A 15668-nucleotide genomic window follows, 5' to 3' on the forward strand; every position below is an offset into this window, starting at 1 on the left:
ATTTGCATAAAGTATACTCTTAACATGATCATATTTAAAGATTTGATACATTATTGTCAGATGGGGGGGCGTATCAACAGAGGGAGCACTGTATTGTAGTGAACAGATGGAGACCTGCCAGCTGCTGCCTGATTGGAGGAGGACCGGAAGGAGCGACACACACGCACGCACACACACACACACACACACACACACACACACACACACACACACACACACACACACACACACACACACACACACACACACACACACACACACACACACACACACACACACACACACACACACACACACACACACACACACACACACACACACACACACACACACACACACACACACACACACACGCACGCACGCACACCTCCCCCTGTCCCTGCATCTCTGGGACATGTTTCTGCCCTCACCCCACCCTCCTCTCCGCTAGGTAGTGTGTATGTAGTTGTAGTACTACAGTGTATGTTAGTGCTAAACAGATATTTGTCAACATACTGTAAATATCTGCGAAGAAATTAACTTGGAGGTATTTCATCTTTCCCAAACAAGTTAGGTCTGCGCTGTTCATTTCTCAGAGCTAACCGCTAGCCAAGGTACAGAAATATACATTACAATTTAAATATTCAGATCACTAAGGCAAAGAAATACTTCCATCAGAACGCTGACCCAGAGTCAGTGTGACTGCATCACTGGGTCAGCGTGACGGAGGAGGGAGACCCCGTGTCCAGACCCCCTGTGGGAGGGGCAGGCTCAGCGGCTGCTCGGTGCCTCGTGTTAGGTGTCCCGCTGGTTTCATAGTGATGGACTTGTGAAAACCTGTACTGAGCTTAAGGAGTATTCTTTTTGGACATCATTCAAATGTGTACTCAAAACGTATTTGATACTTGAATTCAGAATACACTCTTGATCGATGATTTAGTGAGGATGAGCTGTAGAGGTGAGCTGTAGAGTTCATGTTGGTTTAGGAAACAGCAGGAACTGAAACAGATCGTGGTTTGGGAATAAAGTCCTCTCTCCCAGGAGAGCCTGGTGTGTGTGTTTCCATCAGCCGGTACAACAGGCATGTTGGGGGGCACCTGAGCCGTGTGTGTACGGCATCAACTTCTTGTGAGGAGCCTCAAGCGTACAGTTAGAGAGGCGATCCCCCCCCCCCCCCCCACAACAACAAACTTCAACCAGTGTTAGTCAACGCCTCAGAGTACTGTGTTGGTGTGGAGGGGGCCGACAGGGAGGGGGCCGACAGGGAGGGGGCCAGAGCCAGAGTGAGACAGAGTTCAGTCAACCACCGGGAGCCCCCCCGAGGCTGATACAGTGTGCAGACGGCACCACTGCAGAAGGATCATCCTAACACATCGGAGGATCTCTGTATAAAGACCCTGATGAGATTCAGGGTCAGTCCTTCAGCTACAAGGAATGATGAGCGACGTGCAGGTGTGAAGCGTTCAGACTGAAAGACCCTCCTGCAGTTCTGCAACCTCTCTGCTGGATCATACATGTGTTAGATGATGTCTCTGCTGTGCGGTCAGGGGGGGGGGGGGGACAGCCAGACTTCACTCGCTCCACGGCTCTGCTGACGGAGTCCCTGCCTCCCCCCCTCCCAGCTTCCTCACAAAGGCCAGGGCAGGTCGCTGAAGTCCACGGGTCCCCCCAGCCCGGCATCGGCCTCCAGCAGGGACATGATGACCGCCATGGCCGCCTCGTCGTTGCTGGAGCCCGGCTCGTCCATGATGTCTATACTCAGGTGGGAGTTGTCACCTGGACAGAGGGGAGGAGTCTATGAGAATCCACAAAAACATCACAGAGAGGAGTGTGTGTGGTGTGCACTCACTCATGATGGATTGGTTGGAGTAGGGGTAGCCCACTGAGTCAGGTCCAGGAAGGATCCCAGTGCTCGGCAGGTCAGGTGTCCCTCCGTTCTGAATCTACACACACACACACACACACACACACACACACACACACACACACACACACACACACACACACACACCACACACACACACACACACACACACACACACACACACACACACACACACACACACACACACACACACACACACACACACACACACACACACACACACACACACACACACACACACACACACACACACACACACACAGTGACACCACTTTAGGATTTTTGAAATAAATAGCTAATATTAGGCTATAAAGAACCTACAGCACGGTCACATGACTTCACTTCACCACCGCTAAGCTAAAGGCGGCTAATGTTGGGCGTGATGACGTTTAGTGGTCTCATTTAGACATTTGTTAACAACCTTCCTTTTTAAATCCACCAGTGGGGTAATTACTGACGTGTTTTATGTGGTAGTACAACATTTGAAAATCTCTTCAGCACAACCACAGACCTTATTTTGGGCATTGAACCAAAAATAGGTAAATATCGAGATGAGGGAACAGGAATTGCTAGAATGCTAACTCATTCCCAGGTTCAATTCTGAACCACTCTATTAGGAATGATTCAGATTCACAATATCATTCAGTCAGACTTAAAAGAACAACAACTATGGAGAGTGTGTGTGTGTGTGTGTGTGTGTGTGTGTGTGTGTGTGTGTGTGTGTGTGTGTGTGTGTGTGTGTGTGTGTGTGTGTGTGTGTGTGTGTGTGTGTGTGTGTGTGTGTGTGTGTGTGTGTGTGTGTGTGTGTGTGTGTCTTACCTTCTTGCCCCCTGGGGAGCAGGTGTCCGGCGGGGGGGTGCTGGTGATGTTCAGAGGGCTGGAGCCACAGCTGGAGGGGGAGGAGCCTCGGATCCTGACAGAGACACACATGGTCATTCCCTCATCATGCACACACCAGCTGTGAGTCACTTCTCCTCACAGGTAGAAACATCCAGACACTAGGGCGTGCAGCCTACATTTAACAACTCTGTGTGAGGTGTAAGCGTTTCCATGACGATAGGTAGATATTGTCAGTGCAGACTGTTTCAGCATAATTCTAGCACCACAGCAGCTGTCTGAGTCGGCATTATGTAGGATTCAATACCCCGTGGGAGTTTCTAGGTCACACCCCGTCTGTTAGATTATCACACACATAACATGTCTTCTCAAGAGGTGCACTTTCAACCTTTTTATTTGCCAAGAATGTCCCCATAATTTGTGATGAGTCATGCCATAACGTCTGTGTGTCGCCTCCACCATAATCTACACCAAATACAGACAGGGGTTCTCCGGTGGAGGACGGACCCCCTCCTCACCTCTCTGGTTCTGATTCTGTCTTTCTCACCTCTGGATCTCCATCACCTCCTCTGCGATCATGCGCCCTATTTTCCCGGCTCCTGCTCTCGTCCCCCCGGGGATGCCAGGGACGGTCTGCAGGGCCCGCCTCCCTCCTCCTGCCAGCCAACAGGAGAAGGACAATTGAAAGGATTCACAGCATAGATCAGTGGTGTCAAACCCATTTGAGCTCAGAGGCCACACAGCCTGAAGTAGGCCGGCTCAGTAGAATCATAGCATAATAACCTATAAATAACCAATAACTGTTGATTTAGAGCAAACAAGTACATTCTGGAAATGAACTATCTTCCTGCAAAACAACCTGAAATCTCTTAAGAAATAGAAGTGCAATTCCAACAATATGATGTCTCAGTTTATCATTTACACATGTGCATTCAATCAGATCACAGTGTGTCTATAAACATTTAGTAACCGGTGTCTGGAGCTGAACAATATCATATTTTAGTATTTCTTATGAATAAAACTACTTGTCAAGATATATAAATGATTTTACATTCATTTCCACATCTGTGTAGTAATCCTGACACCACCATACAAACTAATGGGGAATATGAGGAAGGATAAGCTATCCCACTGCCTTGTCAATGTATAGCGTGTGCATATGAGAATACATAGAAGTTGTGAAAAGAATGTCATTTTCACACGTTGCACCACTGGCACAGATTGTGGTTGTTGTTGTTGTTGTTGTGATGGTGTGCATTGTTTGCAGCAGTGTGTGTACCCTCTGAGGTGAGAGCACTGTCCATGCTCTGTGGGGAGGCCGCAGACTGAGGGTAGTCGGGTCCCTCCATCATAAGACACCTGCACAAAGAGACACGTTTAATACTTCACAGGACATAAGACACCTGCACAAAGAGACACGTTTAATACTTCACAGGACATAAGACACCTGCACAAAGAGACACGTTTAATACTTCACAGGACATAAGACACCTGCACAAAGAGACACGTTTAATACTGCACAGGACATAAGACACCTGCACAAAGAGACACGTTTAATACTTCACAGGACATAAGACACCTGCACAAAGAGACACGTTTAATACTTCACAGGACATAAGACACCTGCACAAAGAGACACGTTTAATACTTCACAGGACATAAGATACCTGCACAAAGAGACCCGTTTAATACTTCACAGGACATAAGACACCTGCACAAAGAGACACGTTTAATACTTCACAGGACATAAGACACCTGCACAAAGAGACACATTTAACCCTTCACAGGACATAAGACACCTGCACAAAGAGACACATTTAATACTTCACAGGACATAAGATACCTGCACAAAGAGACCCGTTTAATACTTCACAGGACATAAGACACCTGCACAAAGAGACACGTTTAATACTTCACAGGACATAAGACACCTGCACAAAGAGACACGTTTAATACTTCACAGGACATAAGACACCTGCACAAAGAGACACGTTGCACACTTCACAGGACATAAGACACCTGCACAAAGAGACACGTTTCACACTTCACAGGACATAAGACACCTGCACAAAGAGACACGTTTAACCCTTCACAGGAGGACACGCTCCATCAGTTTCAGAGGTGGGGGTGTTTGTGGACTTACGACACAACGGTGTTGGTGGACACGATGTACTCCACCTCCTTGGTCCAGGGGTTCATGAAGCTGAACCAGCGGCTCCTCAGCGTGATGAAGGAGCCGTCTTTGATCTTGAACTTGTAACAGTCGGTGTTGATCTTCTCTCTCGTCTGCAGCACTGTGGACACATGAACACATTGAGAGCTCTGCTGCGTTCAGGTTCAATAACATGTCAGGTGTTTGTGTCTGCCACACACCCTGCCGGTGACACTCTGCCAGGTGTCCGATGTCGTTCTGGTGGAAGTACTCATAGAAGGAGGTTCCCAGCAGTTCCTGGGGGAGGTAGGCCAGGATGGCTGTGGCTCTGTGGGTCACAGAGGGTTATTATCAGGGTGCACATCACTTTGTCGCCCTGGTTCTCAAAGGAGCACCCGGAGATGTTGCTTGGTGCTCATCCTTAAAATGAAATAAACCGTAACTTTTGAGGGGGTCTTGACTTTATTTGCCAGACACACGGCACTGAACACACATGCAGAGGTGAACACAGAACACACACACAGAGGTGAACACTGAATGCACACACAGAGGTGAACACAAAACAACATTAGCACGACCAGTAATCCAACAAGCTGTTATCACTCCCCTCCTCTCTGTCTTCCTCTCTGTCAGACATGGTAGCTGATGATGTAGGCCTACTTCTTTCTTTCTGGTTGAGTCTGCGATTAGCTGCTTGCATCCACAAGTTAGCTGCTGGTTTTGGGTGGAAAGTCTCTGTTGTCATCTTAGACAAGTGGATGTAATCAAATAAGTATGTGAACATAACCAATAACCTACCATAGCCAATAACAAATGAATGTAACTTATTTTATTTGTGTTGTTTATTCATATCTTATTGTACCTTAACATTTATTTATGCATTTTTTTTTATCTCTCCAGTTTTAAAGGACATTTTTGGTTACTGTCCTATAGTAAGCATTGGAATGATTTCAAACCTGTTTATCCCAATAATTATAAAGGAGTGCCTTGAAAATATGTGTTTACATAAATTGTGACCAAACCGTTTGAACTTACGGAAACGTAAGTTCTAATATTACACTAGATAGTAAACTAGAATGCTTTTCAGCCATAAACCTTGAACAATTACATTAAATGATGCTCTCTTCTAAACCATCAACGTGCATGTTAGACCCAATTCCAACTAAGCTGTTGAAGGAAGTTTTTCCATTAATTAGCACTTCTTTATTAAATATTATGAATATGTCTTTATTATCAGGCTATGTTCCACAATCATTCAAAGTAGCAGTGATAAAACCGCTTCTTAAAAAGCACAACCTCGATCCAGAGGTTTTAGCCAACTATAGACCTATTTCTAATCTTCCGTTCCTCTCAAAGATTCTTGAGAAAGCGGTCGCAAAACAGTTGTGTGATTACTTAAAAAACAATGATTTATTTGAAGATTTTCAGTCTTTAGATATATATGAGTATAATGAGGCTTTAGAACACATCATAGCACAGAGACAGCTCTGGTTAAAGTCACAAATGATATTCTAATAGCCTCAGACAAGGGACTTGTCTCTATTCTTGTTTTGCTCGATCGCAGTGCTGCATTTGATACTATCGACCATGATATCCTATTGCAAAGACTAGAGCACTTAGTTGGCATATAGGGAACTGCTTTAGGCTGGTTTAGGTCCTATCTATCTGAACGCTCTCAGTTTGTACGTGTTAACGATGAATCTTCCACGCAAACCAAAGTTAGCCATGGAGTGCCACAGGGCTCAGTGCTCGGACCTATTTTGTTCACATTATATATGCTTTCATTCTTTAAACTTTCATTGTTATGCGGATGATACTCAACTATATTTATCAATCAAGCCTGATTAAATTAATCATCTAAATACAATTCAAGACTGCCTTAAGGACTTAAAAACGTGGATGACCTTACACTTTTTGATGTTAAACACGACCAAAACTGAAGTTATTGTACTTGGCCCGAAGAATCTACGAAACAAATTATCTAAAGATATACTAACTATGGATGGCATTAATTTGGCCTCCAGTGAGACTGTAAGGAATCTTGGTGTTATATTTGATCAGGATTTATCCTTTAACGCCCACATAAAATCAATTTCAAGGACCGCCTACTTCCATCTACGTAACGTTGCAAAAATCAGGCATATCTTGCCTCAAAACGACGCAGAGAAACTAGTTCATGCATTTGTTACTTCTAGGCTGGATTATTGTAAATCTTTATTATCAGGGTGTAACAAGAAGTCAGTCAAGTGGCTTCAGCTGATTCAAAATGCTGCGGCTCGTGTACTAACCAGAGTTAGGAAAAGGGACCACATTACTCCTGTTCTGGCTGCCTTACACTGGCTCCCTATAGAACACAGGATAGAATTAAAAAAATTCTTCTTCTCGCCTACAAAGCCCTTAACGGGCAGGCGCCATCGTACCTTAAATAACTCATTATACCCTACTGTCCTACTAGGGCATTGCGTTCCAAGAATGCAGGGTTGTTGGTTGTTCCTAGAATCTCTAAAAGTACAATGGGAGCCAGAGCCTTTTCTTATCAAGCTCCACATTTGTGGAATCAGCTTCCAGTTTGTGTTCGGGCGGCAGACAGCCTATCCGTTTTTAAGAGTGCGCTTAAGACCTTCCTTTTTGATAAAGCTTATAGTTAGGGCTGATTAGATTCAGCCCCTAGTTTTGCTGATATAGGCTTAGTTTGTCGGGGGACACCTTACTTCTTCCTTCTCTCTGTCTATACCTGTGTACTCTCATGTTCCCATTAACCCAGCTTCCCCACATTTCTTTCTTTTTGGTGTCTATATACGCCGGGATCCGGAGTCATGGATGATCCTGCGGTCCTGTGTCCTGGATCGCGAGCGCTGGATCTTGAGTCGTGGCTGTGGTCCTGGATCATCGGTCCTGGATGGATATCCTCGTGGATTCATCTTCTTATTATACACACATGCATTTCCAAACATCTGGACTACCTATGTTGCAAATGTATTATCTTTTCAATTTACACACGGCATCTATTGCACATCTGTCCGTCCTGGGAGAGGGATCCCTCCTCTGTTGCTCTCCCTGAGGTTTCTCCCATGTTCCCTTTAAACTGGGTTTTCTCCGGAAGTTTTTCCTTGTACGATGTGAGGGTCTTAGGACGGAGGGTGTCGTATTGTCATACTGATATTCTGTACACACTGTGAAGACCACTGAGACAAATGTAACATTTGTGATATTGGGCTATATAAATAGCCCAATAGATTGATTGATTGAACTTAGACTAAAGTGAACTATCTAAACACTCAAGAGTCCTTTACCTCACTGAGCTGTAGTATCAGCCTCTCAGTCTGACTGGAGAGGACTTTCCCTCCACATCATTGTAGAAACATCTTCTTATATCCGTTAGAGCAGCTAGCACCAGATGCCAATAACAACAGCGGCCCTTCTCTCTCTCCCTCGCTCACTCGCACTTTGGCTGTGAGCTGCGGGCGCCAGATAAGCCAACATCCCCCATTTTCATCACTTACAGCGCCCATCGTACAGGGCAAATGAAACGTGTAACCGGGGTGAAAAGGGTGTTACATTTACTTAATTATGAATGTTGTTACATCAAGGCCGAAAATTAGGATGAACCCCAACGGTCAAAAATGTGTTTTTCCCTCCCAGAACTGTCAGCGCAGCGCCTCCACAGATCTGGCGCCCTAGGCGAATATCTAGCGAGTGCTACGGGCCGACCCTGAGTTCATATGCAACTCGCAAATATCTTTCTCTCTCTCTCTCTCTTCTCTCTCCTCTCTCCTCCCTTCTCTCTCTTCTCTCTCTCAATGTTGGTACGCAAATGCGCCTTTTTTCAAATTACCCGGTGCTCTTTTTTTGGCGGAGGTGTGCATGTGCACCTGCGCACCAGTTATGTGCAGCCCAGGTTATTATGCATGTCTTAAGAAATGGTGCTGGATTGCAGTGATACTGACTCTCTGTTCATGAGGACAACCTTCCCTCCTCTCACATAACTGTGTAAGGAGCCCTTTGTTTTTCAGATTGGAAAATATACCCATCTAAACTTCAGAAAGTTTTAGATGGGACTGAAATGTGTTGGTATGAGAATTGGTATAATACACTATTTGTGATAATTCATATCAATACAATTATTTAAAATTAAAATAACGCACTAAAAAGGCATTTAAGATTCTTCCATAAGGTCAGCAGTAATCTCTTACTGCCAGAACAATCAACGTACGCATGTAGATTCCAAAAAGCAACATTTTTTTAAAACCTAGAAAATGTAATATACACATAGATGATAAATATAAATATGTAAATAAGAATAAAAGCAAGTAAACACACACACTGGTTGACAGTTCTCACCTCTGGTCGACGAAGACGAACTTCCCGTCGATGGCGTGTCGGGACACGTACTCGGTGGGCTTCACACGGATGTCGGCCAGGCTGGGCTGGGGGACGATGTGGGGGTGCAGCCGGCCGATGGCCACCAGGCAGCTCAGGTTGCAGCCCTCATTGTCGGGCTCGTTGTCCTCGTCCAGACCCATCTTGGTGGGGGGCCAGCTCTTCAGGTAGCCCGTGCTGTGGATGGTGCAGAAGCTCTTACGATCGGCTGCAATGAGAGGGGGGGGGGCAAAGACAGGGTTAGAGTTAAACAGGAAGTGGAATCAGAGTTTAAAGACCATTCAGAATTATTAAACTGCCTCTGATTGGCTAGGCACATTTGGAAACAGTTCATATATTATAATATTTAGAGGGGTAACTGGTCCATATAATAAAAAGACACACTTTATCTTGGTTCCTTGTAAGAATGATTTGTTTTCTAAATCATGTTATAAAAGTTCAACAAAAGATGAAATATTCTTCACCAAATGAAAAGGTATTGTATCGCTATGGAGGGGTTTATACGTGACTGAAACACAGCGTCATGAAATATTCAGCTAACACTAAAAGATTGAACATGAATGGTGACGCACTCTGGGCTGCGTGACTGTGCTTGAATGGCCTATATGCTGAGTCAATGCTGGGGTCGGGGGAGAGTAAGCTAAGCAGCAGCTAGATAGAGTGCATGCTTCCCCTGATCGGTACCCACTGCAGAGCAGAGCACACTTCACGTGTTGCTGTGAATAAGCAGGAAGATCTTTGTTTCAAAAGCCTTTTGCACCCTCTTTAAATCTGCACAGCACTCCACTTCAATACGGTATGTGTTGTATTGTATTTGGTAAGTACACCAGCTTTGGGATGAACTCCCCTCGAAACAGGAAATGCCGTAACTTTCCGTAACAATGGTTCCAAATCACCATCTCTTGGACAAAAAAGAATAACTCAAATAAAACTCAAAAAATCTTTAAATGGCGTTTCATTTTCTGTACTTCTTCTTTTTGTTTTTCAATCAGATGTTTATAAGCAGCTTAGTTTTTGAAAAGAGTCTGAAAATATACAAGACTTTACAATCAAATGCACACGTTTACCGTTTCCAGATTCAACACGGGTATTCTCGGGCTTGATAAGCCACTCCCCCTCCACACTGTTGGAGGGCTTGATAAGCCACTCCCCCTCCACACTGTTGGAGGGCTTGATAAGCCACTCCCCCTCCACACTCATTGATTTTGAACAGCACTAATGAGGCAGACCCCTCCACGCAAACGGAGGGGGGTATGGGCAGAGGGTTTGGAATTGGGCCTAAAGAACCGGACTCCCCGCTCCACTTCCCAGTACTTCCACTTCCCAGTACTTCCACTTCCCAGTAGTTCCACTTCCAGTACTTCCACTTCCCAGTACTTCCACGGTGGGGCCCTTTGTATGTGGATTGAAAGCAACACTGACCATCTCTTTGTGTGTTAGTATTTTGAATTCATGCTAACATCCCATTTTCAATCTGATCCATCCTCTCATGGTGAACGGTTGCAGGTTCCTTTCGTAACCATGTTGACCGTGTTTGAACATCAGCACATCAGTGTCTGAAAGAGGGTTTCAAACTGAGGTATATGTAGTGCTTGTATTCTTACTTAGTAACAGCACAGCACTTGAAAGACTAGTATGTCTACTGTTACTCAAGTAGAGGATCGGAGTCCTCTATCCACCTCTGCTCCTGAGCAAGAATCCAGATGTTCCATTGCTCTGTGGGATGGGTTCAGGGAGCGTTTTTAAATGAGTATGTAATAAATGCGCTTTAGGCCGCGTTGTGTAATGGAGATGGTGTCTTGCTAACTGAAGTGTGATTCCTGGTCCTAAGAAGGATGTGCCGCCAGGACAGCTTTGATCTCATAAGGAGAGAAACAGAAGGCAGAGTGTCCTGGACTGGAGACCCTGATGTGAAGACGCACAGCGCTTGGGGTATGCAGCTTTACATGTCAATCACGTTCTAGAGAACACGCTGTACCTTTCTTCTGGAGCAGGTGGAGGGAAAGTCTTTGTCCTCCACTTTGACAGAAGGCCTGTTGCACTTCATCCTGCAGAAGAACGAGCGCCTGGCTCCAGAGCAGAGCCTGGAGGGGCCGGGGGGGGTGTCCGTCTTCACCGGGAGCCCAGGCTACACACACAACACACACACACACACACACACACACACACACACACACACACACACCACCTTTAAAACGATGTGTTTGTTGTCCTGTCTTTGGTATTATAACGTGTGTGATATTCTAATAATGTCCCACCAGCATGAAACTCCTGTAGTTAAATATAATGTTGTATTGTTATTCAGTGTCTTTTTTTTAATGTATTCAATGATGCCCAGCTCAACCCTTTCCGCATGTATCGATCCAGAGATTTGTTGTAATTAGTTTTGTTCCATTATCTAACCTTTAAAACGATACCAGCCATTGTCTGTAGTTGTACTTATGTTGCACCATTATTGCATTGCATCCTTGTAAAAGCTGTTTTGTTCAATATTTGAATCAGACTTCTCTCTTTTTTGTAAATTCTTGGTGGATGGAAGTGGAAGCTGATAAATCTCAGCAGCAAATCAGATCAACTCAAGGCAACCCATAAGCTCTGCTTTCATAAATGAGTCTACACTAAAAGGGTATTTGAATGAAAAATGTAAATGCCTTATGATCCTTATATCATTGCTTTAAATCACAGAGAAATGTACATAACACTGGGCTGTGTATTCGGAACATATGGTGATACGATCGCTCCAAGAGAATGGAATGGGAGGGATGCACCCCTCTTTAATGGTCACATGCAGAGCACACAGTGACATGTGTTCTCTGCTTCTAACCCATCCTAGTACAGGAGTCTAGCACTGGGAGCAGTGGGCAGCTATTGCACAGCGCCCGGGGAGCAATGGGAGTGAGGGGGGATGTCCGGTGCCTTGCTCAAGGGCACCACGGTGGCAGCGGCCGCAGATGAAAGGTATTTATTTAACAGTAGTGTGGTTAAACCACTAAGTCCGACAACGCCACCCCAGGAATTTCACCCTGGGAAATATGACACGGTTTAAGTCACTGGGACACACAGGTTCGGTTACTCATGGAACAAGAGAAGTGTTTCAATTGTCAAAAATAGAACAGTTTATTTTGTACAATAGTAAAAATACAATTTAAAAACAGTCACACAGGGCTAGATCCAAAGGGGAAAACAAACAATGGCAGTTGCCAAGATACATGTAGTGATTCAATATGTTGTGCTGTATTTCAATACTATAAGCAAGGCGACGTATTGCATTTTTTGTAATCTATCTGTTGTAAGTAGCACTATACCATGACCAAGTTCTGATTGACTTTCAGTTGTGACTCAGCTTTCTCCATTCTAAAGTCTGATAGAAATCCGGATACAAAAATTGACAATGAACGATGACTGAACATAACAGCATAACAGTACACAGAACTGTGTTAGCGTGTACAAAAAAGAAAGTGTCTTACATACACACAAAAAGTGTGTGTGTGTGTGTGTGTGTGTGTGGGTGTGTTGTGTGTGTGTGTGGTGTGTGTGGTGTGTGTGTGTGTGTGTGTGTGTGGTGGTGTGGTCTAGCATTACTAGACCACACACAAATTGGAGGTCCCCATAAGGGGGATCATTCATTTTAGGGTGAAGTCTTGGTTAGGATTAGGGTTAGGTTAGGTTAGGGTAAGGTTAAGGGTTAGGGTTAGGGTTAGGCATGTGTTGGTTAAGGTTAGGATAAGCTCCGGAAATGCATGTAAGTCAACCACACACCCTGCCGGTGACACTCTGCCAGGTGTCCGATGTCGTTCTGGTGGAAGTACTCATAGAAGGAGGTTCCCAGCAGTTCCTGGGGGAGGTAGGCCAGGATGGCTGTGGCTCTGTGGGTCACAGAGGGTTATTATCAGGGTGCACATCACTTTGTCGCCCTGGTTCTCAAAGGAGCACCCGGAGATGTTGCTTGGTGCTCATCCTTAAAATGAAATAAACCGTAACTTTTGAGGGGGTCTTGACTTTATTTGCCAGACACACGGCACTGAACACACATGCAGAGGTGAACACAGAACACACACACAGAGGTGAACACTGAATGCACACACAGAGGTGAACACAAAACAACATTAGCACGACCAGTAATCCAACAAGCTGTTATCACTCCCCTCCTCTCTGTCTTCCTCTCTGTCAGACATGGTAGCTGATGATGTAGGCCTACTTCTTTCTTTCTGGTTGAGTCTGCGATTAGCTGCTTGCATCCACAAGTTAGCTGCTGGTTTGGGTGGAAAGTCTCTGTTGTCATCTTAGACAAGTGGATGTAATCAAATAAGTATGTGAACATAACCAATAACCTACCATAGCCAATAACAATGAATGTAACTTATTTTATTTGTGTTGTTTATTCATATCTTATTGTACCTTAACATTTATTTATGCATTTTTTTTTATCTCTCCAGTTTTAAAGGACATTTTGGTTACTGTCCTATAGTAAGCATTGGAATGATTTCAAACCTGTTTATCCCAATAATTATAAAGGAGTGGCCTTGAAAATATGTGTTTACATAAATTGTGACCATAACCGTTTTGAACTTACGGAACGTAAGTTCTAATATTATCACTAGATAGTAAACTAGAATGCTTTTCAGCCATAAACCTTGAACAATTACATTAAATGATTTGCTCTCTTCTAAACCATCAACGTGCATGTTAGACCCAATTCCAACTAAGCTGTTGAAGGAAGTTTTTTCCATTAATTAGCACTTCTTTATAAATATTATGAATATGTCTTTATTATCAGGCTATGTTCCACAATCATTCAAAGTAGCAGTGATTAAAACCGCTTTCTTAAAAAGCACAACCTCGATCCAGAGGTTTTAGCCCAACTATAGACCTATTTCTAATCTTCCGTTCCTCTCAAAGATTCTGAGAAAGCGGTCGCAAAACAGTTGTGTGATTACTTAAAAAACAATGATTTATTTGAAGATTTTTTCAGTCTTTAGATATATATGAGTATAATGAGGCTTTAGAACACATCATAGCACAGAGACAGCTCTGGTTAAAGTCACAATGATATTCTAATAGCCTCAGACAAGGGACTTGTCTCTATTCTTGTTTTGCTCGATCGCAGTGCTGCATTGATACTATCGACCATGATATCCTATTGCAAAGACTAGAGCACTTAGTTGGCATATAGGGAACTGCTTTAGGCTGGTTTTAGGTCCTATCTATTCTGAACGCTCTCAGTTTGTACGGTTAACGATGAATCTTCCACGCAAACCAAAGTTAGCCATGGAGTGCCACAGGGCTCAGTGCTCGGACCTATTTTGTTCACATTATATATGCTTCGTTAGGCAAATTATAGGAATCATTCTTTAAACTTTCATTGTTATGCGGATGATACTCAACTATATTTATCAATCAAGCCTGATTAAATTAATCATCTAAATACAATTCAAGACTGCCTTAAGGACTTAAAACGTGGATGACCTTACACTTTTTGATGTTAAACACGACCAAAACTGAAGTTATTGTACTTGGCCCGAAGAATCTACGAAACAAATTATCTAAAGATATACTAACTATGGATGGCATTAATTTGGCCTCCAGTGAGACTGTAAGGAATCTTGGTGTTATATTTGATCAGGATTTATCCTTTAACGCCCACATAAAATCAATTTCAAGGACCGCCTACTTCCATCTACGTAACGTTGCAAAAATCAGGCATATCTTGCCTCAAAACGACGCAGAGAAACTAGTTCATGCATTTGTTACTTCTAGGCTGGATTATTGTAAATCTTTATTATCAGGGTGTAACAAGAAGTCAGTCAAGTGGCTTCAGCTGATTCAAAATGCTGCGGCTCGTGTACTAACCAGAGTTAGGAAAAGGGACCACATTACTCCTGTTCTGGCTGCCTTACACTGGCTCCCTATAGAACACAGGATAGAATTAAAAAAATTCTTCTTCTCGCCTACAAAGCCCTTAACGGGCAGGCGCCATCGTACCTTAAATAACTCATTATACCCTACTGTCCTACTAGGGCATTGCGTTCCAAGAATGCAGGGTTGTTGGTTGTTCCTAGAATCTCTAAAAGTACAATGGGAGCCAGAGCCTTTTCTTATCAAGCTCCACATTTGTGGAATCAGCTTCCAGTTTGTGTTCGGGCGGCAGACAGCCTATCCGTTTTTAAGAGTGCGCTTAAGACCTTCCTTTTTGATAAAGCTTATAGTTAGGGCTGATTAGATTCAGCCCCTAGTTTTGCTGATATAGGCTTAGTTTGTCGGGGGACACCTTACTTCTTCCTTCTCTCTGTCTATACCTGTGTACTCTCATGTTCCCATTAACCCAGCTTCCCCACATTTCTTTCTTTTTTGGTGTCTATATACGCCGGGATCCGGAGTCATGGATGATCCTGCGGTCCTGTGTCCTGGATCGCGAGCGCTGGATCTTGAGTCGTG

General features: G+C 44.1%; 1 protein-coding gene across 1 annotated transcript in view; it reads right to left on the reverse strand.

The window, feature by feature from the left end:
• Positions 1-298: 298 nt before the first annotated feature.
• The window catches only part of bmal1a (basic helix-loop-helix ARNT like 1a), a 47407-nt gene continuing 32037 nt past the window's right edge, over positions 299-15668 (reverse strand). Inside the window, exons 14-20 of the mRNA XM_071203861.1 lie at positions 12993-13099; positions 4845-4995; positions 3981-4060; positions 3249-3357; positions 2684-2777; positions 1829-1922; positions 299-1755 (exon numbers count right to left, since the gene is read on the reverse strand). Of these exons, the coding sequence (XP_071059962.1) occupies positions 1607-1755; positions 1829-1922; positions 2684-2777; positions 3249-3357; positions 3981-4060; positions 4845-4995; positions 12993-13099 (784 nt within the window). The 3' untranslated portion in view covers positions 299-1606. The remainder of the gene's footprint in view (positions 1756-1828; positions 1923-2683; positions 2778-3248; positions 3358-3980; positions 4061-4844; positions 4996-12992; positions 13100-15668) is intronic.

Source organism: Pseudochaenichthys georgianus, chromosome 7, assembly GCF_902827115.2.
Source record: "Pseudochaenichthys georgianus chromosome 7, fPseGeo1.2, whole genome shotgun sequence".
NCBI lineage: Eukaryota > Metazoa > Chordata > Actinopteri > Perciformes > Channichthyidae > Pseudochaenichthys > Pseudochaenichthys georgianus.